The 25,206-nt window shown below is 44.2% G+C and overlaps 1 protein-coding gene across 3 annotated transcripts in view; it reads right to left on the bottom strand.

The window, feature by feature from the left end:
* UGP2 (UDP-glucose pyrophosphorylase 2) overlaps positions 1 to 25,206 on the bottom strand; it is a 159,791-nt gene that overhangs the window by 8,690 nt on the left and 125,895 nt on the right. For all 3 annotated transcript variants that reach the window (XM_073628188.1, XM_073628187.1, XM_073628189.1), the window contains one exon: positions 21,336 to 21,633. In XM_073628188.1, coding sequence (XP_073484289.1) covers positions 21,336 to 21,633 — 298 coding nt within the window. The remainder of the gene's footprint in view (positions 1 to 21,335; positions 21,634 to 25,206) is intronic.

Raw genomic sequence — 25,206 nt, 5'->3', positions numbered from 1 at the left:
TAAATACACGGTAGCATAAAAACAGATTTAAAATACACATAAATGTTATTGAACGGAGCATGTTTAAAATCTATCCATCAATCAGTAAAGCACTATTACTGTACTAAACTGGATAGCCTGCATATGTATTAAGCAAACGTGACTGTCCCCATTCACTATAAACAAACTATACACAAAAACACATTATTTTACACAAAAACAGACATTTATAAGATATGTTATTTCACCTAATTACATTCCTGCATATATCTAAAATCTTTAAAAATACTATAGTTTGATTTTAATAATTTTAAACACATCAGGCTTCTGCAATATGGAGATTGGGAAGCACACGTTGATAAGACCTACAATAATGTTTGACCACCAGTAAATCATCTGACAAAAGAATGAAGCAGATAACTAGACATTGGAGAATGCTGGGAAATCGGGCTCTCGGGAGGACTATTGTTTTACTCTGGCAGATGTGACAGATCGCTTCAGAATTAACATTTCCCAGTGAAATGCTAATATGACTCATCACAATTCTGCTCACATTTCCATATATTTACTGAGCTGGCTTTGTTATGTTGGATATACACTGGAATCATTGCAATGTGACAGAGTTTAGCAACAGGCTGAAAAAGGTAGACATTGACGAGAAGAAAAAACATGTCCTTATGCCGTTTATAATGGCTGGACTGTACAAAGGTTATAGAGAACCTGTCAGAATAGGTTTATTTGTAAAAATCAGAATCTCCCCTCTTAAATCAAACCGGTTTTAGTCTCCTACAAGGCAAAGTTCCAGGTTTGCTTTAATGCCCCCCTCCCCAGCAGCACATAATCCCTGTTCCATCACTTCCCCATCACTGGTTTCATTTAGACCACATGTCAAACACAAGGCCTGCCAAGCCATTTCATATGGCACTCCTGTCCTCTTCACCCCCACCTTGTCTCAGTGGTGGGCAGTAGAGAGGACGACCAAATTCCTTCTACAGATTCTGCACCACTCTCTGCAGCCGCAGCACCCCCTCATCTCCACCTCCCCTGGTCTCAGCATTCAGACTCCAGCCCTCCTCTGGTCCTCCTCCAGACCCTGAACTTTCTGCTTCCCAGCTCTGCCCCCAGGTTCTTCCCGGCAGCAGCACAGGGTAAGGGGGATGCACTGTGATCTAAGAAAGGGTAGGGGACCCTTGATATCTGATGTAAGGGAGGATGGGGGGCTCTAGACATCTAGCCTTACAGAAACAACCGGCCCTTTGAGGGCAACCATAATGCTGATTCGGCCCACAATGAAACTTTGACACCCCTAAATTCTAGACAGAAAATGGAGAGGAAGCCTAGTGTAAGCTTAGAATCACTTTTGGTTGTAATTAACACAGCACTGAGGATGATCTCCCTGCCCAAAGTGACAGTGGTGGGCTAAGCACTAGGGCAATCACATGAGAGGAGGGTGGGGACGAGGCATATGCACCTCTATACCTGAAGTATTGGTGTTTTTTTCCCCCTTTCATGGTTTTGTAGTAGTGCACAATTACCTTTTAGGGCTAGACCTGTGTTATTCACTAGTTTTCTCTCCCTGTCAGAACAGTTCTATCCACCCAGTGTCAATCTGTAAGGTCTCAATGCAGACAGATCTCATCTGCTTAACCACTTGCCGACCACCTCACGACGATATACGTTGGCAGAATGGCACGGGCAGGCAGAATCACGTACCTGTACGTGATCTGCCTCCCGCGGGCGGGGGGGTTCGATAGGACCCCCCCCCCGGTGCCCGAGGCGGTCGGCATTTCTTCCCCGGTGATCAGAGGTGAGGGGGAGGCCATCCATTCGTGGCCACCCCCTCATGATCGCTCCCAGCCAATGAGATCATTCCTCTGCCTCTATAATGTAAACAGAGGCAGAGGAAGTGATGTCATCTCTCCTCGAGCCGGTCTTTTCATTCCGGCACCGAGGAGAGAAGACATCAAGTAAGTGCACCAAACACTACACTTTCAGTAGAACACGCAGGCACACTTTTCACCCCCAGTCACCCCCCGATCACCCCCCCTGTACCCCCTGTCACAGTGACACCAATAGCATTTTTCTTTTTTTTTGCATTGGTGTCAGTTTGTGACAGTTATAAGTGTTAGGGCAGTTAGGGTTAGCCCCCTTTAGGTCTGGGGTACCCCCCTTTAGGTCTAGGGTACCCCCCTAACCGCCCCTAATAAAGGTTAACCCCTTGATCACCCCCCGTCGCCATTGTCACTAAGCAATCGTTTTTATGATCGCTGTATTAGTGACACAGGTGACGCTAGTTAGGGAGGTAAGTATATAGGTTCGCCGTCAGCGTTTTATAGTGACAGGGACCCCCATATACTACCTACTAAAGGTTTTAACCCCCTGATTGCCCCCTAGTTAACCTTTTCACCAGTGATCACCATATAATTGTTACGGGTGACGCTGGTTAGTTAGTTTGTTTATTATAGTTTTAGGGCACCCGCCGTTTATTACATAATAAAGGTTTAACCCCCTAATTGCCCGGCGAAGATGCAAGTTACGTTTTTAGGGTCAGATAAGGTCTGCATCGCCCCAGGCAGCGTCAGGTTAGCGCCAGTACCGCTAACACCCACGCACGCAGCATACACCTCCCTTAGTGCTATAGTATCTGAACGGATCAATATCTGATCCAATCAGATCTTTACTAGCATCCCCAGCAGTTTAGGGTTCCCATAAACGCAGTGTTAGCGGGATCAGCCCAGATACCTGCTAGCACCTGCGTTTTGCCCCTCGGCCCAGCCCACCCAAGTGCAGCATCGATCAATCACTGACACTTACAAAACACTAAGCACACATAACTGCAGCATTCGCAGAGTCAGGCCTGATCCCTGAGATTGCTAACAGTTTTTTGGTAGCGTTTTGAATCAGTTGCTAACAGTCAGGAGCTTTTTTGCCTGTGAGTCTCACTAGTGTGCCCCTAAATTTAGAGCCCAAAATGGCAAATCGAAGGTACACTAGCGAAGAGGCCTACACGTTTCTGAGCATGACAGATAGTGAAGAGGAAGTCACTCATCTGTCAGATTCAGGCTCAGAATACGATCCTGTAGAGGACAGCGGCTCCATGACAGATGGCAGGGACCACAACTCCGTCGTCAGAGCTAAGGTCAGGTGTACCAGACCCCAAACTACTTCTTCTGTCCTTGATGTGCAAGAACCGCAGGTCCCTCGTATGGAGCAGAGCAGTACTAGCGCCGCTATTCCTTCTGGTGAACTGGCAAGCACCAGCGGCCTAGTACACCCTGGTCGTACATCCAGCACTGCAGTATCACGTGGTGATGTGGTGAGTCCCATAAGTGCAGTTCAAGCTGGCGAGGTGGCAAGCACTAGTAGTGTCCCGCTGCCACCAAGAAGACGAACACAGGCCCGTCGTGCCCATAGTGCCCTTCCTGCTGTATTCGCCAATCCGAATTGGGAACCCACCACTTCTCCCGTACTTCCCCCATTCACTGGCCAACCCGGAATTCAGGTGGAAACAGTTGATTTTACGCCACTGGATTTTTATTCACTGTTTTTCACCGAAGATCTCTATAGATCTATTGTGGACCAAAGCAATTTATACGCTGGTCAACACATCGCCACTATTCCCCAATCCTCCCTTGCCAGAGATTGGAGACCAATTACGGTCTCCGAATTTAAGATCTTTCTGGGCCTTTCCCTCAACATGGGCATAATCAAAAAGATTGAGTTGCGGTCATATTGGTCCACTGACCCAATTCACCATATGCCCTTGTTCTCTGCCTCCATGACCAGGGCACGATACGAGCAGATTTTGCGGTTGCACTTCAACAACAATGAACTCTGTCGTCCTCGTGGAGACCCTGAATACGATCGGCTCTACAAAATTCGGCCCCTCGTAAACCACTTCAACCAGCGTTTTGCAGACTTGTTTACTCCCCATCAAGTTGTCTGCGTTGATGAGTCCCTGATTAAATTTTCTGGCCGCTTGTCATTCAAACAGTACCTTCCCAGCAAGCGTGCCAGATACGGGGTCAAGATGTATAAGCTCTGTGACAGGGCCACAGGCTATACATGTAGTTTTATGGCAAAGTCACATAGAGCTGACAAACTGCCCTGACTACATAGGAAGCGCTGGCAAGATTGTGTGGGACTTGGTGTCACCCTTATTCGGAAAGGGGTACCATTTGTACGTGGACAATTATTACACGAGCGTGCCACTTTTTAGTCACCTTTTTGATCAACAGAGTGGAGCACGTGGCACCGTGCGACCTAATCGCCAGGGCTTTCCCCAGCAGCTTGTAGATTCCCGTCTTAGGCTGGGGGAGAGAGCCTGCTTGCAGTGTAATAACTTGCTCGCTATGAAATGGAGGGATAATAAGAATGTTTTCGTTCTTACCTCCCTTCATGCAGACACGACGGTCCAAATTGCTACGGCGACTGGTGTTGTGGAGAAACCCCTCTGTGTCCACGAATATAACCAAAATAATGGGAGGGGTGTACCTCAACGACCAGTTGTTGGCGCCGTACCAAGTTGCCCGTAAGGCCAGATGCTAGTACAAAAAAAAAGTGTCTGTTTATTTATTTCAATTGGCTTTGCTGAACGCTCATGTGCTATACAGAGCTTCAGGACGGACTGGATCCTTCCTTAAATTCCAGGAAGAGATCGTCAGAGCCCTTCTGTTTCCAGACGGTGCTCCACCTCACCTTCCCCAACCAAATACAATAAGCCGGCTGCATGAGAGGCATTTTCCTTATGTCCTCCCGAGTACCCCTACCCAACGAGCCCCCCAAGGAAGATGTCGCGTCTGCAGCAAGCGCGGATATAGGCGTGACACCCGGTATTATTGTCCCTCCTGCCCTGCCAATCCTGGTCTATGTATTGGTGAATGTTTTGAACGCTACCATTCACTAGTTGAGTATTAGCGTAGGGTACAGCACTGCACAGACTAGGACACACTTTCACAGGGTCTCCCAAGATGCCATCGCATTTTGAGAGACCCAAACCTGGTACCAGTTACAAAAGTTAAAGTTACTAAAAAAAAAGTGTAAAAAAAATAAATAAATAAAATAAAAAAAAAATAAAAACACAAAAAAATATAAAAAAAAACAAAAATAGTTGTCGTTTTATTGTTCTCTCTCTCTCTCTATTGTTCTGCTCTTTTTACTGTATTCTATTCTGTAATGTTTTATTGTTATTATGTTTTACCATGTTTGCTTTTCAGATATGCAATTTTTTTATACTTTACCGTTTACTGTGTTTTATTGGTAACCATTTTTTTGTTTTCAGGTACGCCATTCAGCTGCAGAGCGGATTTATTTATCTTGACAGCAATAGCGTTTGCTCCCACAATACATAAAGCCACGACTCCAGCGATGTCGGAGGTGATTTCACCACCACAGTTACATACTTCAGCATATATGCCGAAGCGTGGGGGCAGCAGTGGGTGGAGGAGCGATTTGCTACTGCCTTTTGTGGGAGGATGCCCCCATGCTTCGACATATATATTTTAGGCACAGGTTGCGTTAAATGTTTTATTTTTTGCTATTTTTTTTGTATTTGCTTTGCAGGTATGGTAAGTCTTACTGTTATACTGTAATGTTACTTTGTTTTATTGTTAACCATCATTTGCTTAGCAGGTACGCCATTCAGTTGCAGCGCGGATTTATTTATCTTGACAGCAACAGCGTTTGCTCCCACGATACATACAGTGGGGCAAAAAAGTATTTAGTCAGCCACCAATTGTGCAAGTTCTCCCACTTAAAAAGATGAGAGAGGTCTGTAATTGTCATCATAGGTATACCTCAACTATGAGAGACAAAATGTGGAAACAAATCCAGACAATCGCATTATCTGATTTTTGAAAGAATTTATTTGCAAATTATGGTGGAAAATAAGTATTTGGTCACCTACAAACAAGCAAGATTTGTGGCCCTCACAGACCTGTATCTTCTTCTTTAAGAGGCTCCTCTGTCCTCCACTTATTACCTGTATTAATGGCACCTGTTTGAACTTGTTATCAGTATAAAAGACACCTGTCCACAACCTCAAACAGTCACACTCCAAACTCCACTATGGTGAAGACCAAAGAGCTGTCGAAGGACACCAGAAAAAAAATTGTAGACCTGCACCAGGCTGGGAAGACTGAATCTGCAATAGGCAAGCAGCTTGGTGTGAAGAAATCAACTGTGGGAGCAATAATTAGAAAATGGAAGACATACAAGGCCACTGATAATCTCACTTGATCTGGGGCTCCACGCAAGGTCTCACACCATGGGGTCAAAATGATCACAAGAACGGTGGGCAAAAATCCCAGAACCACACGGGGGACCTAGTGAATCACCTGCAGAGAGCTGGGACCAATGTAACAAAGGTTACCATCAGTAACAGACTCCGCTGCCAGGGACTCAGATCCTGCAGTGCCAGACGTGTCCCCCTGCTTAAGTCAGTACATGTCTGGGTCTGTCTGAGGTTTGCTAGAGAGCATTTGGATGATCCAGAAGAGGATTGGGAGAATGTCATATGGTCAGATGAAACCAAAGTAGAACTGTTTGGTAGACACACAACTCATCGTGTTTGGAGGAGAGAGAATGCCGAGTTGCAACCAAAGAACACTGTACCTACTGTGAAGCATGGGGGTGGCAACATCGTGCTTTGGGGCTGTTTCTCTGCAAAGGGAACAGGACGACTGATCCATGTACATGAAAGAATGAATGGGGCCATGTATCGTGAGATTTTGAGTGCAAACCTCTTCTCATCAGCAAGGGCATTGAAGATGAAACGTGGCTGGGTCTTCAGCATGACAATGATCCCAAACACACCACCCGGGCAACGAAGGAGTGGCTTTGTAAGAAGCATTTCAAGGTCCTGGAGTGGCCTAGCCAGTCTCCAGATCTCAACCCCATAGAAAACCTTTGGAGGGAGTTGAAAGTCCGTGTTGCCCAGTGACAGCCCCAAAACATCACTGTTCTAGAGGAGATCTGCATGGAGGAATGGGCCAACATACCAGCAACAGTGTGTGACAACCTTGTGAAGACTTACAGAAAACGTCTGACCTCTGTCATTGCCAACAAAGGATATATAACAAAGTATTGAGATTAACTTTTGATATTGAACAAATACTTATTTTCCACCATAATTTGTAAATAAATTCTTTAAAAAAATCAGACAAATGTGATTGTCTGGATTTGTTTCCGCATTTTGTCTCCCATAGTTGAGGTATACCTATGACGACAATTACAGGCCTCTCTCATCTTTTTAAGTGGGAGAACTTGCACAATTGGTGGCTGACTAAATACTTTTTTGCCCCACTGTAAAGCCGTGACTCCAGCGCTGTCGGAGGTGGTTTCACCACCACAGTTACATACTTCAGCATATATGCCGAAGCGTGGGGGCAGCAGAGGGCGGAGGAGTGATTTGCTCCTAACTTTTGCGGGAGGATGCCCCCATGCTTCGGCATATATATATACGGTGCATGTATGCCCATCATTAGAAGTGGGTGGATGAAGGGAGGTATTCTAATGTTGGGCATACCCACTGATCAATCTCTTTTTTTCGTTCAGCCCACAGGCTGCATGAAAAAAAAGTTTACAATATATGCCCAACAAGGACCAGCAACGTACTGGTATGTTGCTGGACTTTGAGTGGTTATACCAGAATGATGCCTGCAGGTTTAGGTATCATCTTGGTATCATTCTTTTCAGCCAGCGGTTGGCTTTCATGTAAAAGCAATCCTAGCGGCTAATTAGCCTCTAGACTGCTTTTACAAGCAGTGGGAGGGAATCCCCCCCACCGTCTTCCATGTTTTTCTCTGGCTCTCCTGTCCCAACAGGGAACCTGAGAATGCAGCCGGTGATTCAGCCAGCTGACCATAGAGCTGATCAGAGACCAGAGTGGCTCCAAAGATCTCTATGGCCTAAGAAAAAGAAAATTCACGACTTAGATTTCGCCGGATCTAAACAGCGCTATTGGGAAATTGGGAAAGCATTTTATCACACCAATCTTGGTGTGGTCAGATGCTTTGAGGGCAGAGGAGAGATCTAGGGTCTAATAGACCCCAGTTTTTTCAAAAAAAGAGTACCTGTCACTACCTATTGCTATCATAGGGGATATTTACTTTCCCTGAGATAACAATAAAAATGATTAAAAAAAAAAAAAAAAAGAGAGGAACAGTTTAAAAAGATAAAAAAGCAAAAAAATAAAGAAAAAAAAAAAAAAGCACCCCTGTCCCCCCCTGCTCTCGCACAAAGGCGAACGCAAGCGTCGGTCTGGCGTCAAATCTAAACAGCAATTGCAGCATGCATGTGAGGTATCACCGCGAAGGTCAGATCGAGGGCAGTAATTTTAGCAGTAGACCTCCTCTGTAAATCTAAAGTGGTAACTTGTAAAAGCTTTTAAAAATGTATTTAGTTTGTCGCCACTGCACGTTTGTGCGCAATTTTAAAGCATGTCATGTTTGGTATCCATGTACTCGGCCTAAGATCATCTTTTTTATTTCATTAAACATTTGGACAATATAGTGTGTTTTAGTGCATTAAAATTTAGAAAAGTGTGTTTTTTCCCAAAAAAATGTGTTTGAAAAATCGCTGCGCAAATAAAAAAAAAATTAAACACCCACCATTTTAATCTGTAGGGCTTTTGCTTTAAAAAATATATAATGTTTGGGGGTTCAAAGTAATTTTCTTGCAAAAAAAAATTATTTTTTTCATGTAAACAAAAAGTGTCAGAAAGGGCTTTGTCTTCAAGTAGTTAGAAGAGTGGGTAATGTGTGACATAAGCTTCTAAATGTTGTGCATAAAATGCCAGGACAGTTCAAACCCCCCCCCAAATGACCCCATTTTGTAAAGTAGACACCCCAAGCTATTTGCTGAGAGGCATGTAGAGTCCATGGAATATTTTATATTGTGACACAAGTTGCGGGAAAAAGACAATTTTTTTTTTTTTTTTTTTGCACAAAGTTGTCACTAAATGATATATTGCTCAAACATGCCATGGGAATATGTGAAATAATGCCGCGTACACACGAGCTTTACACACGACTACGGCAGACTTTGCCTGGCGGACTGGATTTCGTCAGACAATTCGATCGTGTGTGGGCTCCAGCGGACTTTGTTTTCTCAAAAGTTGGACGGACTTAGATTTGAAACATGTTTTAAATTAATCCGTCGAAATAGAGTCCGGTCGAAAAGTCCGCTCGTCTGTATGCTAGTTCGACGGACAAAAAGCCACGCTAGGGCAGCTATTGGCTACTGGCTATGAACTTCTTTGTTTTAGTCCGGTCGTACGTCATCATGTACGAATTCGACAGACTTTGGTGGATTGTGTGTAGGCAAGTCCGTCGTAAAGTCTGTAGAAAAGTCCGCCGGGCAAAGTCTGCCGTAAAGTCCGACCGTGTGTACGCGGCATTACACCCCAAAATACATTCTGTTCCTTCTCCTGAGTACAGGGATACCACATGTGAGACTTTTTGGGAGCCTAGCCGCGTACGGGACCCCGAAAACCAATCACCGCCTTCAGGCTTTCTAAGGGCGTAAATTTTTGATTTCACTCTTCACTGCCTATCACAGTTTCAGGTGGCACAAAACCCAAAATGGGGTCATTTGGGGGGGTTTTGTGCCATCCGGGCATTTTTTGTCCTTCAAAACTGTGATAGGTAGTGAGGAGTGAAATCAAAACTTTACGCCCTTAGAAAACCTGAAGACGGTGCTTGGTTTTCGGGGCCCCGTACGCGGCTAGGCACCAAAAAAGTCCCACACATGTGGTATCCCCATACTCAGGAGAAGCAGCTAAATGTATTTTGGGGTGCAATTCCACATATGCCCATGGCCTGTGTGAGCAATATATCATTTAGTAACAACTTTTTGTAATTTATTTTTTTTTGTCATTATTCAATCACTTGGGACAAAAAAAAAAAATATTCAATGGGCTCAACATGCCTCTCAACAATTTCCTTGGGGTGTCTACTTTCCAAAATGGGGTCATTTGGGGGGGGGGGGGGGGGTTGTACTGCCCTGCCATTTTAGCACCTCAAGAAATGACATAGGCAGTCAAACTAAAAGCTGTGTAAATTCCAGAAAATGTACCCTAGTTTGTAGACACTATAACTTTTGCGCAAACCAATAAATATACGCTTATTGACATTTTTTTTTACCAAAGAGGCCAAATACATTTTGGCCTAAATGTATGACTAAAATTGAGTTTACTGGATCTTTTTTTAAGTAAAAAGTAGAAAATATCATTTTTTTTTCAAAATTTTCGGTCTTTTTCCGTTTATAGCGCAAAAAATAAAAACCCCAGAGGTGATCAAATACCATCAAAAGAAAGCTCTATTTGTGTGAAGAAAAGGACACAAATGTCGTTTGGGTACAGCATTGCATGACCGCGCAATTAGCAGTTAAAGCGACGCAGTGCCAAATTGTGAAAAGTGCTCTGGTCAGGAAGGGGGTAAATCCTTCCGGGGCTGAAGTGGTTAAACTCAGCACTGAAAATGGACAAAGATGTACACCTGCCAGTAGGTCTGCAATATGATAGTTTTATAGTGTCTATTGTCAGCACTGGATTTAGATAAAAGATAAGACAGCTTTACCTTCTGGTCCTCACCCTGACATGCAAATAATACAGGTAAATAATAAAGAACCAAGTAATTCCTGGGAAGTACTATTATATCAAGTCAAGAGTGAATATATAAGGTTACAGACACCTCACTTTAAGAGCCCATTCACACAGGGGCAACACAAATTCCAGCACGACTTTGGGAGGCAACTTGGACACGACTTGAGTATGAATCACAGCACGACTTGGGGCAACTTACAACACAACTTGAAGTCGCCTCCAGGACAGGGAACTTTACAAGTGGCCAATCAGAGCTTATCAGCTGTGTGTGAGAAGGAGGGGGCTGGCTGTTTAGTGGAGGAAATTACTTTCTGTTTCTTTTCTGCTTCCTGTAAAGTTGCCTCAGTATGAACAGTGATCAGACTTGGAGGCAACTTCCATTGAAATCAATGGGTACAAGTTGCCTTCAAGTCGGATTGAAGTAGTACAGGAACCTTTTCTGAAGTCGGAGCGACTGCAGTAGTGTGCATTAAGACAGATCCATTCACTTACATTGATTTTTTCTTGTAGCGTGACTTGAGGCGACTAGGGGCGACTTGAAGTCGGATCCAAAGTTGCCCCTGTGTGAATGGGCTCTCAAGAGAACCAGTCAGCAGTAGGGCAAAAAGTCCATAAAAATGGTAGCTGTGGTCAAAGAAATCTTCCAAAATTAAAGAAAATGCCTGCTGTTAAAACCTATACTGCATGCAGAAAACCCCTTGAAGTCTAGAGAAATTTGCAACTTCCATCATGACTGCCCATCTAAAAATGATTTCATCTGATTTCTAAATTGCTGCATTTGTAAATTCCAAAAGCCAATATAAAGGAATAGTAGTGGTAAAAAAAAGCACTTGTGGGTTTAACCAATTTTTTTTTTTTTTTTTACAATTCTCCTTTAAGGGGGCGAGGCAGGGGGTGTGTCCTGCACATGATGTCTGCATGCTTTTGCTGATAGGTGTCCCTCATTTCCATCTCAAAAATTTGGGAGGTATGGTTGTGGAATAGGACCTAGGTCTGATTTTATCACCATTGTTTACTGAAGACCTGTATTTTCCCTGACTCAAAGAAGCCTGCAGCGTCCCTGGTTCTATATTTCGAGAGATGTCACAGCTTTCCAGTTCAAAGGAAACACTTTAATTTGCCACTTAGGTCAGTACACTGGAAATACAGGACATCATTTAGGAGCAAACTGTTACTCAACTCTTCTGTAACCTTTATCAAACTAATGGTGAAAAAATGGTAAATATACTTAGTAAAGCGACCTGCCAAAAAGAATACTGTCCAAAGTGATAAAGAGCAAACCATAAAAAGGTACTGTTTAGATTTAGAGCACTGTTCATTTAGTGTAAAAAAGTAGATAAACCTCCCATTAGCTGGTAGCAGACAATGTGTACACTGCTGTGTAAATGTTGGGTACAAATTGTCCAGCTCTTAGCTGTAAGCTGGCACAGGCTACTCCTCTATTCCCCATGTGTCATGTCTATATACTTACTTTGGTTTTGCACTTGACGAGCTCTAGTATTGCTTGCAGCCCTTAATGGTTAAAATGTACAGCATTGTGTGCCCAATAGATACAGTTCTGTAAGCTAGCTCTAAGTCCATAATACTCTCACCATCAAATAGTGTGAAAAAGGTAAGGTTAGACCCTGTGCCAAATCTTTCTGGTGTCTGCTAGTGACCAAATTGTCCTGGTGACCACTGTCACTGAGACAGAAAAGTAAGGAGATATCCTACATTTTATAGGTGTCATGAGAGCAAGAGGTGAAGAGAAATCTTCCAATGGGGACAAATGTTCTAGTAAAAAATTAAGATGGGAATCCCCTCACTTTCAAGGAATTTCGCCTACGTCTTGTTTGCAATGAAGTGACGGGAAATACACTAAACAATACATCTATATTAAAAGGGGGCCTTGCAAATAGGCAAACTTAACACATCTCAGAGATATACCATTGTTTAGTGCGGTCTGACATTTTACAATTCTTGTAAAGGAAATACAGCCGGCATTTCCCTCTACGATAAACACAACAAGGAACAGTTTTCATATAAGCCAGTAATGAGAGAAATACGGTGTTTGCCATTGTTGACCTTTTACAAAAAAATGCTAGTTGTCTATCTGTTATGCTGACAAATGAGCATCAATATTTTCGCTGACCTATATCAAAGAGAAGCTCCAGTCTGGGCAAAAAATAAAAGTCAACGGCTACTAATACTGTAACTGCTGAATTTTAATACAAGGACATTTACCTGTCCAGGGATTCATCAATGTCGGCACCCTGAGCCGTTTCTCCAATCAGCTTTGGGTGCAGGCGCCGGTATTAGGAAACTGGCATTGAAGCCTTCAGGCTTCATAGCTGCTTTCCTACAGCACATGCGCGAGTAACATTGCATTTTCTGAATAGTCCCGTTGTCTTTTGGGACCTGTGTGTCCCCCAGAAGGGAGTGTGGGAAGGAGGAGGGACCGGAAATACCCCTCCCCCCCAAAAAAATGTCAAATGTGGCAGTGGAGGGGGTGAGGGTGTGAACAAGCGCAGCTTCCTTTTTTGGATGGAGCTCCGCTTTAAGCACGCAAAAGAAAAAATTCATTACAATGCATGCTTGTTCTGGACCAGTGGCTCAGTTTTGAACCCAGAAGGTCAGCATGACAGTCAGGCAACCAGGTCCGCAATAACAATTTCCAGGTGTTTTATGTCAGGTTTCTATTCAGTTCTGGGTAAACCAGGTGAACCACGGATTTCTACTACCTATCTGTGAGGGATCCCAGCAATGGAAAATGATGGGGGTCTCACTAACCTGTACTTTTTGCCATGAGTTTTACATTACATATCATACAGCTGCAGCAAGACAAATGAGACTCTCTAGAGCAGGCGTCTCAAACTGGCAGCCCTCAAGCTGTTGCGAAACTACAAGTCCCATCATGCTTCTTGTCTGTGGGAGTCATGCTTGTAACTGTCAGCCTTACAATGCCTTATGGAACTTGTAGTTTTGCAACAGCTGGAGGGCTACCAATTTGAGACCCCTGCTCTAAAGTATTTTAATACTATTACAGTAGATCCAGAAGGCATTAAAACACGAAACCCCATTAAAGCAGCTGTCAATTTGTTCTCATGGCATAGATCACCAATTATTTTCTGCACCAATCATTAATGAATCCTACAAAGCCCACAAAGGTCCACCTTTACCTGAAATATCAAATTTGGCTGATGGCCCTTTAACCATACAGTCACTGTTACACTATATGCACAATCTTGGGACATAGTCTTGCATGTCTAGAACATTGCAGAGTAAAATATTTCATGGCAGTAGGATCAGATCCCGGGGTCCAAAGGACTGCCTTCTCTCTACTGCAAAATGTACATCTTCCTGAAACTGACATGACCTAATGCATAGCTCCCAACTGTCCCTGTTTTGGAACAAAGTCCCTCTGTCCCCATCATTTGTCCCTTGTTTTGGGTGGATCTATAGAGTAGGTATATAAAATGCACTATTTATCTTTCGAAAACAGTTTCCCAGTGCTAAATGTTTCATCCAAATTCTAAATTGCTGCTTTTGTAAACTTCAAAAGGCAGTATAAAGAAAAATAGTTGTGGTAAAGAAAAGAAAAAAAAAAAGCTTGTGGGTTTTTAACTAATCTTTTTTTGTATAATTCTCCTTTGGGGGGGGGGGGGTGTGCTTGTCCTATGCCTACATACGTTTGCTAATAGGTGTCACTCGTTCCCATCTGAAATATTTGGGAGATATGTCTAATGTCAGAGTTGCAGCATCTACACAGAAATGTCCTAATGTTGCCCTAAGCCAGGGAGGATTGCACAAACTAACTACTGCTGATCTGACGTACCTAAGTTTAGTAAATTACCTTTACAGTAGAGGACAAAATATCCATACTTGAACATCCAGAGATGAATGGTATGAAAATGAAATGCCAAATCCAGGAATTTCTTTCAGTTTTATTGATTGTAAAATCTATAGTCAGACCCATCACGCACATGAAGTTTCAACACCAATAGCGTTTCCACAGTGTATCTCAGCCCAAAATGGCCATGACCATAGGTCAGCCATCTCAAACTAGCAGCTTCTGTTGCACGTTCGCAAACCTTTAATGTTACTCCCAGAAGGCACTTCGCTGTAGTCTACCTGAACAGCAGATGCACTGCTCACTTCTGATTTCTATGAAAATCAAACACAAGAGCCTAATATTTATGGATACATATGCCTGAAAAAAATATGTTTCCCTACCTAATCCACTATCCCTTACCCAAGAACCATGTCTATGTTGCTATGTCTATGTTGCTTCTTGCCGACACAGACCCTACTCACTGGATGCCATAGGTGACTGTCACCTGGCCATCACATGATCCTTGCCACAGGATATGGAAATATTGCAGGAAGATAGAAGGGTATAGAAGATGTGTGTGGGATGGAGGGCTGTTGTGGGTAGACCTTTTCCTTGTGGTAAGGCCACACAAGCCAGATCCAAGAGCTACAAAACACCAGAGAGGTGTTAGACGACTTACTACTTCATTATCTGAACACATTTCTCCACACACGTCCCAGGCAGATGGCATTGTCGTCAATAGTATCTCACTGCTGCAGACGGTTACCCTGTTTACTGGGAGCTGACAGAAATTATGCCGCGTACACACGGTCGGACTTTCCGGCATACTTGGTCCGGCGGACCAGAGTGTGCCGGACAATCCGCCCGTGTGTGGGCGGCGGCGGACTTTTCCGGCGGACTTCTTCCCAAAAGCCCGCCGGACCTAGATTTTAAACATGTTTGAAATCTTTCCGTCGGACTCAGTTTCGGGCGGAAAGTCCGCTCGTGTGTGTGCTGGTCCGACGGAAAGCCCGCTCGTGTGTAGGCTGGTCCGACAGACCAAATGCGACACGAGGGGATGGTATTGCATCTCGCGCTCGCTGCAATAGGAAAAACAAATCTTCCTATTGCGGCGAGCGCGGGGCATACCAGGCCCTTAGGTCTGGTATGGATTATAAAGGGGAACCCCGCTACGCCGAAAAAACGGCGTGGGGTCCCCCTAAAATCCATACCAGACCCCGATCCGAGCACGCAGCCTGGCCGGTCAGGAAAGGGGGTGGGGACGAGCGAGCGCCCCCCCCCCTCCTGAACCGTACCAGGCCGCATGCCCTCAACATGGGGGGTGGGTGCTTTGGGGGAGGGGGGCGCCCTGCGCCCCCCCCCCCCAAAGCACCTTGTCCCCATGTTGATGAGGACAAGGGCCTCTTCCCGACAACCCTGGCCGTTGGTTGTCGGGGTCTGCGGGCGGGGGCTTATCGGAATCTGGGAACCCCCTTTAATAAGGGGGCCCCCAGATCCCGGCCCCCCACCCTATGTAAATGAGTATGGGGTACATGGTACCCCTACCCATTTACCTAGGAAAAAAAGTGTAAGTAATAAAACACACTACACAGGTTTTTAAAATATTTTATTAAACAGCTCCGGGGGGGGGGATCTTCCTCCGGCTTCGGGGGTCTTCTTCCGGCTTCGGGGGTCCCTCCGCTTCATCTTCTCCCGGCGTCCGGTTGGTTCTTCTCCGCTCTCCGGCCTCTTCTCCCGGTGTCGCAGGTCTTCGGCCGGCCCCTCCGCTCTCTTCATGTAGCTCTATTGCGAGCGGAGGTCCGGACTTCTGGGCTTCTTGGCTTCTTGGCTTCTCTTCTCTTCTCTTCCCCCAGATGTTGACACGACGCTCTCTCCGGCTGGACTGGTCTCTGAGGGCTGCGTTGTGACTTATATAGGCGGAGACCCCGCCCCCATATGATGTCACAGTCCTTGGGCATGCTGGGACTGTGACGTTTTAGGGGGCGTGGTCGACCACGCCCCCTAAAACGTCACAGTCCCAGCATGCCCAAGGACTGTGACATCATATGGGGGCGGGGTCTCCGCCTATATAAGTCACAACGCAGCCCTCAGAGACCAGTCCAGCCGGAGAGAGCGTCGTGTCAACATCTGGGGGAAGAGAAGAGAAGAGAAGCCAAGAAGCCAAGAAGCCCAGAAGTCCGGACCTCCGCTCGCAATAGAGCTACATGAAGAGAGCGGAGGGGCCGGCCGAAGACCTGCGACACCGGGAGAAGAGGCCGGAGAGCGGAGAAGAACCAACCGGACGCCGGGAGAAGATGAAGCGGAGGGACCCCCGAAGCCGGAAGAAGACCCCCGAAGCCGGAGGAAGATCCCCCCCCCCGGAGCTGTTTAATAAAATATTTTAAAAACCTGTGTAGTGTGTTTTATTACTTACACTTTTTTTCCTAGGTAAATGGGTAGGGGTACCATGTACCCCATACTCATTTACATAGGGTGGGGGGCCGGGATCTGGGGGCCCCCTTATTAAAGGGGGTTCCCAGATTCCGATAAGCCCCCGCCCGCAGACCCCGACAACCAACGGCCAGGGTTGTCGGGAAGAGGCCCTTGTCCTCATCAACATGGGGACAAGGTGCTTTGGGGGGGGGGGGCGCAGGGCGCCCCCCTCCCCCAAAGCACCCACCCCCCATGTTGAGGGCATGCGGCCTGGTACGGTTCAGGAGGGGGGGGGGCGCTCGCTCGTCCCCACCCCCTTTCCTGACCGGCCAGGCTGCGTGCTCGGATCGGGGTCTGGTATGGATTTTAGGGGGACCCCACGCCGTTTTTTCGGCGTAGCGGGGTTCCCCTTTATAATCCATACCAGACCTAAGGGCCTGGTATGCCCCGCGACGGGGCTAGCAAGGTGTCAATCTCGCCGATAAAAGCGGCAAGATTGACATCCTTCTCTAGTCCCGTCGCACCTGAGTCACGTTCAAAATGAACGGACTTGTCCGTGTGTGGGCAAGTCCGTTCATTCTGAAAGTCCGCCGGAACTCCGGCGAAAGTCCGTCGGAAAGACGGGCGGACTTAGCCCGCCGGAAAGTCCCGGCGTGTGTGGGCAAGTCCGTCCGTTTTAAAGTCCGGCGCACCTGGCGGACAAAGTCCGTCGGAAAGTGTGCCGGACCAAGTAGGATAGAAAGTCCGCTCGTGTGTACGCGGCATTAGAATCTCTTGAGAGTTATGACAGATTTGTCATGGAAATCCCTCTTGATGTCGATATAACTGAGCAGCACAGCTGGCATACTAAAAATGCGGTTATTTTTTATTTGGTTTCAGTTTTCTGGAAAAACTGAAATAACGCCACTAACTGTAGCACATTTATAGATCTGAAAAAATGACTGATCTTTTCCACTATGAATATCAGTCCAGATAACCAAGTGCATGGCCAGGAGAAGAGCTACCCACAAGTAAGATCAGCACATCTAAGCAGAAAAAATAAGCTTTCATGATGCATTTAAAAAATAAATAACTCTAGCCTACTTAGAAAATTACAAAAATTAAGAACTGTAATTTAAAACACATTTGTAATTAATATGCCTACTTTTTGGACAGTGCAGGATCAGCTGCTTTTGCTATGATCTCTGCTAAACTAGGTGGCCCCTAGTGTTTGAATTTTGCTGGGTAGCAGTTTGCAGTTCCTCTAATAAATGCATTAAAAAATGTTTAAGGAGTATTTAACCACTTCAGTACTGGACACCTTCATCTCCTTCCTGCTCAGGCCAATTGAAAGCCAACTACTCATGCAACACTGCACCCAAATAACATTTTTATCTCTTTTTTTTGAGACAGATAGAGCTATGATTTGGTGGTATTTAATCACCAATGGGTTTTTTATTTTTTTAATATATATACAGAATGTAAAAAAAAAAAAAAAAAAACCAAAAAAAAAAAAACACACATTCTTTTTCTTATTTCGTTATAATAAATAATCTTTCTTCACAAATTTAGTATTCTGCTACATTTCTTTGTTAAAAAAATAACCCAAATCAGTGTATATTTAGTCTGTGTAAAAGTTATCGAGTCCACAAACTATGGGATGTGTGTAATTACCATATTTATCGGCATATAACACGCACATTTTAAGAGGGAAGTTTCAGGAAAAAAACTTAAATTTTAAATAAGGAACTTTGAAGCAAAATAAGGGTCAGTGCCCATCTGCAGCCTCACCATTGCCATCAATGCAGCCTGATTAATGCCCACCTGCAGCCTCGCCGTTGCCATCAATGCAGCAGCCTCGCCGTTGCCATCAATGCAGCAGCCTCGCCGTTGCCATCAATGCAGCAGCCTCGCCGTTGCCATCAATGCAGCAGCCTCGCCGTTGCCATCAATGCAGCAGCCTCGCCGTTGCCATCAATGCAGCAGCCTCGCCGTTGCCATTTATTGACTTCCTATTACAGAGGCCGCCAAGTAAACAGGAGATTCTCACTGTATGTAATCTGATGGCACTCGTCCACCCCCCCCCCCCCCCCCCTGCCTCCGAGGCAGCTGAAATTGAAGTATTGGCGTATAACACGCACACGCTATTTTCACCCAATTTTCATGGTGAAAAAGTGAGTGTTATACGCCAATAAATACAGTATATATATATATATATATATATATATATAAATAAAATCTCTGCCCACCTCATTTCTTGAGGCCTTAAAATACTAGGATAGTACAAATACATCCCCCCCCCCCCCAAAAACAAAAACCTTTGGAAAGTAGGCACCCCAAGATATTTAGTAAGAGGCATGGTGAGTTTTTTTGAAGTTGTATTATTTTTGTCACAATTGTTTTGGAAAATGAATTACATTTTTTTTTTTCATAACTTTTTTTTGTACATACTGTCACCAGAGCAGTTCAGCATCACCATATGACTGGTGTGGCAGTGATCATGGACACTGGCTGGTGACCGTATGTAAAAAAATAAAACATAAATGTATCATTTATGTTAGACATTTCTTTTTTTTTTACCATTTATTTTCAATAAAAAGCCGGCATGGCTCTGTGCAGAAGCATTTTGTGGTGGACAGTGGGATCCACTTTGTGGAATAGGATCTGACAGAAAGGGCTCAGGCCGAACATGCCAACACACAACTAGACAGCACATGCTAATTAGGATGGCGTCGTCTCCTGCATGGTCACCCAAGGACAGATGTGTGGATGGCTCTTACTGGCAGGACTAACAGGTGCAAATTAACAGAAAGCAAGCCTAAAAATACATGGGAATAAACGCAAGCATCTAATGGAGTATAAACTACTGTTTATAGATCTTATTTGTTTTGACTGAAGCTGTTTGGGGAGCACAGTGGTAGTGGTTAGCACTTTCAACTGGCAGCAAAAGGATAGCTAGTTCGAATCACAACCACACCACGACACTACCTGCCTGGAGCTTGCATGTTCTCCCTGTGCCTGCGTGGGTTTTCTCCGGGAACTCCGGTTTCCTTCCATACGCCAAAGACATACCAGTAGGGTAATTGGATCCTGTCTAAAGTGGCCCTATGTGTATGTATGAATGTGAGTTAGGGACCTTAGATTGTAAGCTCCTCGAGGGCAGGGACTGATGTGAATGTAAAGCGCTGCGTAAATTGACGCCGCTATACAACTACCATAAAAAATTTTTTAAAATATATACATATAAATTAGCTAGATCTGCTTTAAGAAGTAAAAAAAATAAATAAATAAATTATATATATATATATATATATATATATATATATATATATATATATATATATATATATATATATATATATATATATATATATACACACACACACACACACACACACACCGTATTAAATTTATCGGCGTATAATACTCACTTTTTTCCCCTTAAAATCAGGGGAAAATCGCGGGTGCGTGTTATACACCAATCCCCCGCTGACTGCGAGCGGAAGAGCGAGCGCCGCCGACATACATACATAGCCGAGTGTACTCGGCTAGGTTCGGCTAGCTCCGCTCACAGTCACGCCCAGTCCCGTCCTATGATGGACATAACACAGGACTGGGCGTGACTGAGCGGAGCAGAGCTAGCCGAACCTAGCCGAGTACACTCGGCTATGTATGAATGTCGGCGGTTCTCGGCTGCTTTCGGTTTCTCTCGTAGTGATGTGGGCGGAGCTGAGCACCGCCGACATTCATACATAGCTGACCAGCTAGCTCCGAGTACACTCGGCTATGTATGAATGTCAGCAGCGCTCAGCTCCGCCCACATCACTACGAGAGGAGCCGAAAGCGCCATATTTAAAAACTGACAAGTCTGCAGTGTCACTGGGCAAGGCTGCAGACGACACTAACAAGGCTGCATTGATGGGCATTTAAATGTAAGTTTTTTTTTTCCTTAAAAGTTTTTTCACTAAAATTCCCTCCTAAACTTGGGGTGCGTGTTAAACGCCGATAAATACGGTATATATATATATGTGTGTGTGTATTTATTTATATTAACTGCAGAGCGCAATCCATAAGATTATTTAGATATTTCCTAGTTTTATAAGCTGTTAATTATTTAGACCATTGCACTAGACTATTTACACATCCACATCCCGTCTCAATACTACCATAAACCCACATTTAAAAAAAAAAAAAAAAAAAAAATAAGCAAAAAGGGAAAAACCTTTACAAAAGTCCCACTTTAAAACTCTGGGTATCCAACCCAACACACGTCACTAAACCTAACAATACGGAGGTATTAAAACCTGCATTTGCCAGGCCCATAAAATATATAACATATAAAAAGGATACACAAAGAGAATGGCAGAAAACATTTTCTACAGATCATACTGATGCAGAATGGAAACTTTTACATAATAAACGGTTACATATGTATTTTCTGGGTTTTCCTGTCACATTCAAAAAGAAAACACAACCTGCAGTCATTTGTGCGACAATATCCGTAGAATAACAGAGTTGTTTTGGGATGATAAATCCCTTGTGGGTACTCACCTTCACATCAGCTCTCGTTTTGTCTGTGACTTCCATGACAAACTCACAGCGTTTTCCATTTGGTGGGTTCATGAGGTGGTTGAGAATATGGAGGTCCACAGTGGCACCAAGATTATCGATATTTGAAACAAAAATATATTCTTTCTTCTCACCTATCAGTGTGTCTAAAAGGCCTGAGTTATAAAAACTAGCATAGATGTCACCATGACCAGGGGGGTACCAGGCTTCTGCATTCTCCACGGAGTAAGACAAGTCCTTAGCTATCGGTAATAAGGACTCCTTGTTTACTCTTGGGTACCTAAAAGAGAACACACAGCACATGGGGTTATGTTAGATAATGGCTTATTTTCTGACTAAGAAGAAAAGAAACATGACCAATCTAAATGTGAAAGTGGCTAAGCACAATGATGAGGTAGACCAATTCATATAGAGAGTTGTATTCCATACACAATAGCTATTGAATACAAGGAGACAACATGCGTGATTTTCAGTCAAGATGCACTAAAAGCCAGTGATCTAGCAGGCCTTTAGGCTGTGATGAGTTATAAGCCCTCAGCTGATCTTTCTTGGAAGAACAGCTGCCCTTTCTTAGCCAACTGCTGTGTTTTCCTCTTAGATAAAACCAGCACCGGGGGTATCTGCTTTCATTCCTCCACTGCCAACATCTTAAAATCATATACACCTATCAATGCCACAATTGTTAACATAATGACAGTTTGATTGCAAAGGCAACAATGTTTGTGGCTAGCTTCATTTAATATTCAAAGGCATGGCAAGAAAAGAATGTGTTGCCAATAAAAAACAGATTTCAGTAGTCACTACCTAGTGTAGGTTTGGGTTGTAGTAAGAAGAATGCATCTTGCACTGGTCTGACGTGAAGTGGATCTTGTACCTCAGTGACAAGGTCCACTTAGTCAAGGTGCCCCCCCCTCCCTAAAATTCTGGTTGATTGAAAAAAACTGTGAAGGAGTGGGGAAATGATTATATACTTACTTTTCCCCAGTTTCCTCCTGCAATGCCTAGGCAAGGGTGAGGTCACCATCCTTCAAGCCAGATCTTTAAAAATGCTGAGTAGACAAAGTCTCGGGCTACCCAGCATTCCCAGGGATCTTGTTGGCAGGAAGGGGATGTACCCTGTGCTCTGGAAGCTTTCTAAACAAAAGCAACTAGAAGACTATGCACACCTCTTGTTTTAATGTACCTGGAATGCATTTCCACAATGGCATGCACTTCCGATTCTAGGAAGTTCATCAGACAAACAGGAATATTGGTTATTCTCCCTTGGGCAGTAAAAAGGTGTAGAATGACCTCGAAGAGCAGAAAATGTCCAGTACCGACACTCCACACCATTTTAAAGACATCAGTAGTATGTATAAATTGACCTGCCTAATTCAGAAATAAAAGTTCAATTTCTCTGATATAATGAAGGGAAAAGGGGGGACGCGATCCCCCTTCCCTCATGGGATTGCGGCAGCGGAGTTAAGTATCCCCTTAACTTAGAAATTGCGGGAAGGTGTGCTATTGGTCACCTTCCCTTGTATAGGTCAGGTCACCTAGTACCCAGGCAGTTTGAGAAAAGCGGGAAGAATTTGAAATAAAAAGGGGGTTCCGAGCCTCTGAGGTTCAGTGGCTCAAGTAAGCACAAGCTGTGGTGTTCCCTCCCTCCCTGTCTCGGCTAATTATGTGGCAATGTCACCTTTGTTAAGGGGGACAGTTTTTTTGAGCCTAGCCTTACTGACTAGGTCTCTTAAAGTTTATATTATCGGAGTGATTTCCAGTTGAAGAATGTTTTGATATTCTGGGTGATTTTACCCCTATTAGTATGTATTCCAGCTCGAGCCATAGTGGCTGAGCTGATGGCAGGTGTTTAAAAGAAATTTTACAGCTATTTATTTATTCATTTATTGTTAAAGCCAATAATAATTAAGGCCGCAGCCATACTTATCCAACAATAAAAGGTGTGTGGTGTTTTCCTTTCTGTGTTAAATTCTGCTGTCCCATGAAATATCTCATGTTCAGAGGGGTGGGAACAGAATTAATACTTATAATGTGCTAGACACTGAACTACAGATAAGCGGTTTTCATTTCAAGGGAATCAGATATATCTGGTAATCACTATGCTTGGTGGCTTCATTAGAACGTTGTATGTAAACTAATATCCAGTTACTTAACTCACCAGAATTGTACATTTTAATAGTCTATCACATTCACTCTTACTTAGTATACTAGCATCATTACATATAATCAGTGGGGGAAGTTATAGTTACTTCAGTCATTTCTACAAGTGTCTGGAACTGACAAGATGGGTTTTCAAAAGACGTGTCTCAGCGCACACACACACTTTGTAGGTCCAAGCTTCATTTCCTTTTTATTGGCCTCAAGGTATAACAAACATGCAGCAAGCTCAAGAAGACAGGACTAGAAAATATTCTATTGTAACCCAGCTATCAGAGAGAGGTTGCAACTAAATGGCACCTCCCCACAATCTATTTATGCACTCTATGGTCCCAACCATGTCAAAATAACTTCAGCCCATTCTCCACCCCTAGGAGAACACCCCTCAAACACCCTTCCGTAGGTGATTTTAATTCAAGTTATTTTAGCTGTAGCAGAGAAATTTACAATTAGGTGTAGGTGCTTTGTGCCATCTCCTATTTCATGTCCATGAAGCTCAGTTAACACATTTGCTCTCCACCAATTTTACATTAACTTACTCCTAGTGCTCAACCCTTGTGTAAGTATTTTTTTTTATATTTCCACTTTATGTAGAGGGATACATCTCTCATCAATTGGTTTTAAACTAGTTGTAAAGGCTGAAGGTTTTTTACCTTCATGCATTCTATGAGCAGGGCCTAGCCCGGTTCTGTGTGTCCTGTGTACACAGAGTGGGACTTGGGAGCGAGCACACACACAACCCCCCCCCCATAGCAAGGAACCCAGATACAACCTTCAGGCACCTACAGTAAACTAGGGGATAGCACAATTGGTCAAAGCTGTACACCTGCCTGTCACATCACATAGGAGAATGCACTTGTAGGCAGTTGGTGTCTGAAGAGGTGGACGATGTCAAAACACACACAAGAGAGAAGGTGGCTTACTGTGTCTGTTTCAACCCTTATAAACCTTAAGCAAAGGGACAGCAATGGAAGGGGGTTGAAGTTGCTACCTTGTCTAAAGCCCCATTTTGCAGTAAAAAAATTTCTGCCCAGCAACCAATAGCAGGTTTAAAGCAGTATTAAATCCAAAAGCAAAGATTACATTGCAGCTTACCAATTCTTAGAGGTGGTGGCTGCATTAGTTTTATTTTTTTAGTTTTTCTTTCCTTTATTTTCATCTGGTGATCCAGCCAATAAGTCTGTTTTTCAACAGAACAAGCTCTCCTGCAAAAGTAGCAGTTCGACTATTGAGACAAACCATTTACTACCGACAGGGGTGCTTACAATGATCAACTTATTTATTCATGGGGCAGCGCGGCTATAACACTGGCAAAGTGCTGCTGCAGCAGCGCTTTGTGGTGGTTTTAACCCTTTCTCGGCCGCTAGCGGGGCGGTTTTATCCCCCTGCTAGCGGCCGATTACCGCCTAAAAATAGCGGCGTTTTACCGCCGACGCCGCCCCAGCGTGAAAGGGGCCTAACACTCCCCCAGACTGACAAGTCTGCTGCCCAAAGGCGCCCTTGTGTTCCTTCATCCAGAGCAGAGGCACTCTAATACAGGAGGTGTGTTACTGGCCAGATCACCAGATGAAAACAGAGGAAAAAAACCTACAAAAAGAAATCTAATGCAGCCACCACATCTAATGATTGGTTAGCTGCAATAAATTACATATTTGGTTTTGGGTTTAATACTGCTTTAAGTACTTTCTTGTTTTTA

This window comes from Aquarana catesbeiana, linkage group LG04, assembly GCF_042186555.1.
Source record: "Aquarana catesbeiana isolate 2022-GZ linkage group LG04, ASM4218655v1, whole genome shotgun sequence".
NCBI classification, from domain to species: domain Eukaryota; kingdom Metazoa; phylum Chordata; class Amphibia; order Anura; family Ranidae; genus Aquarana; species Aquarana catesbeiana.
The sequence above is the reverse complement of the archived record's forward strand: the minus strand, read 5'-3'. Positions and strand labels throughout refer to the sequence as shown.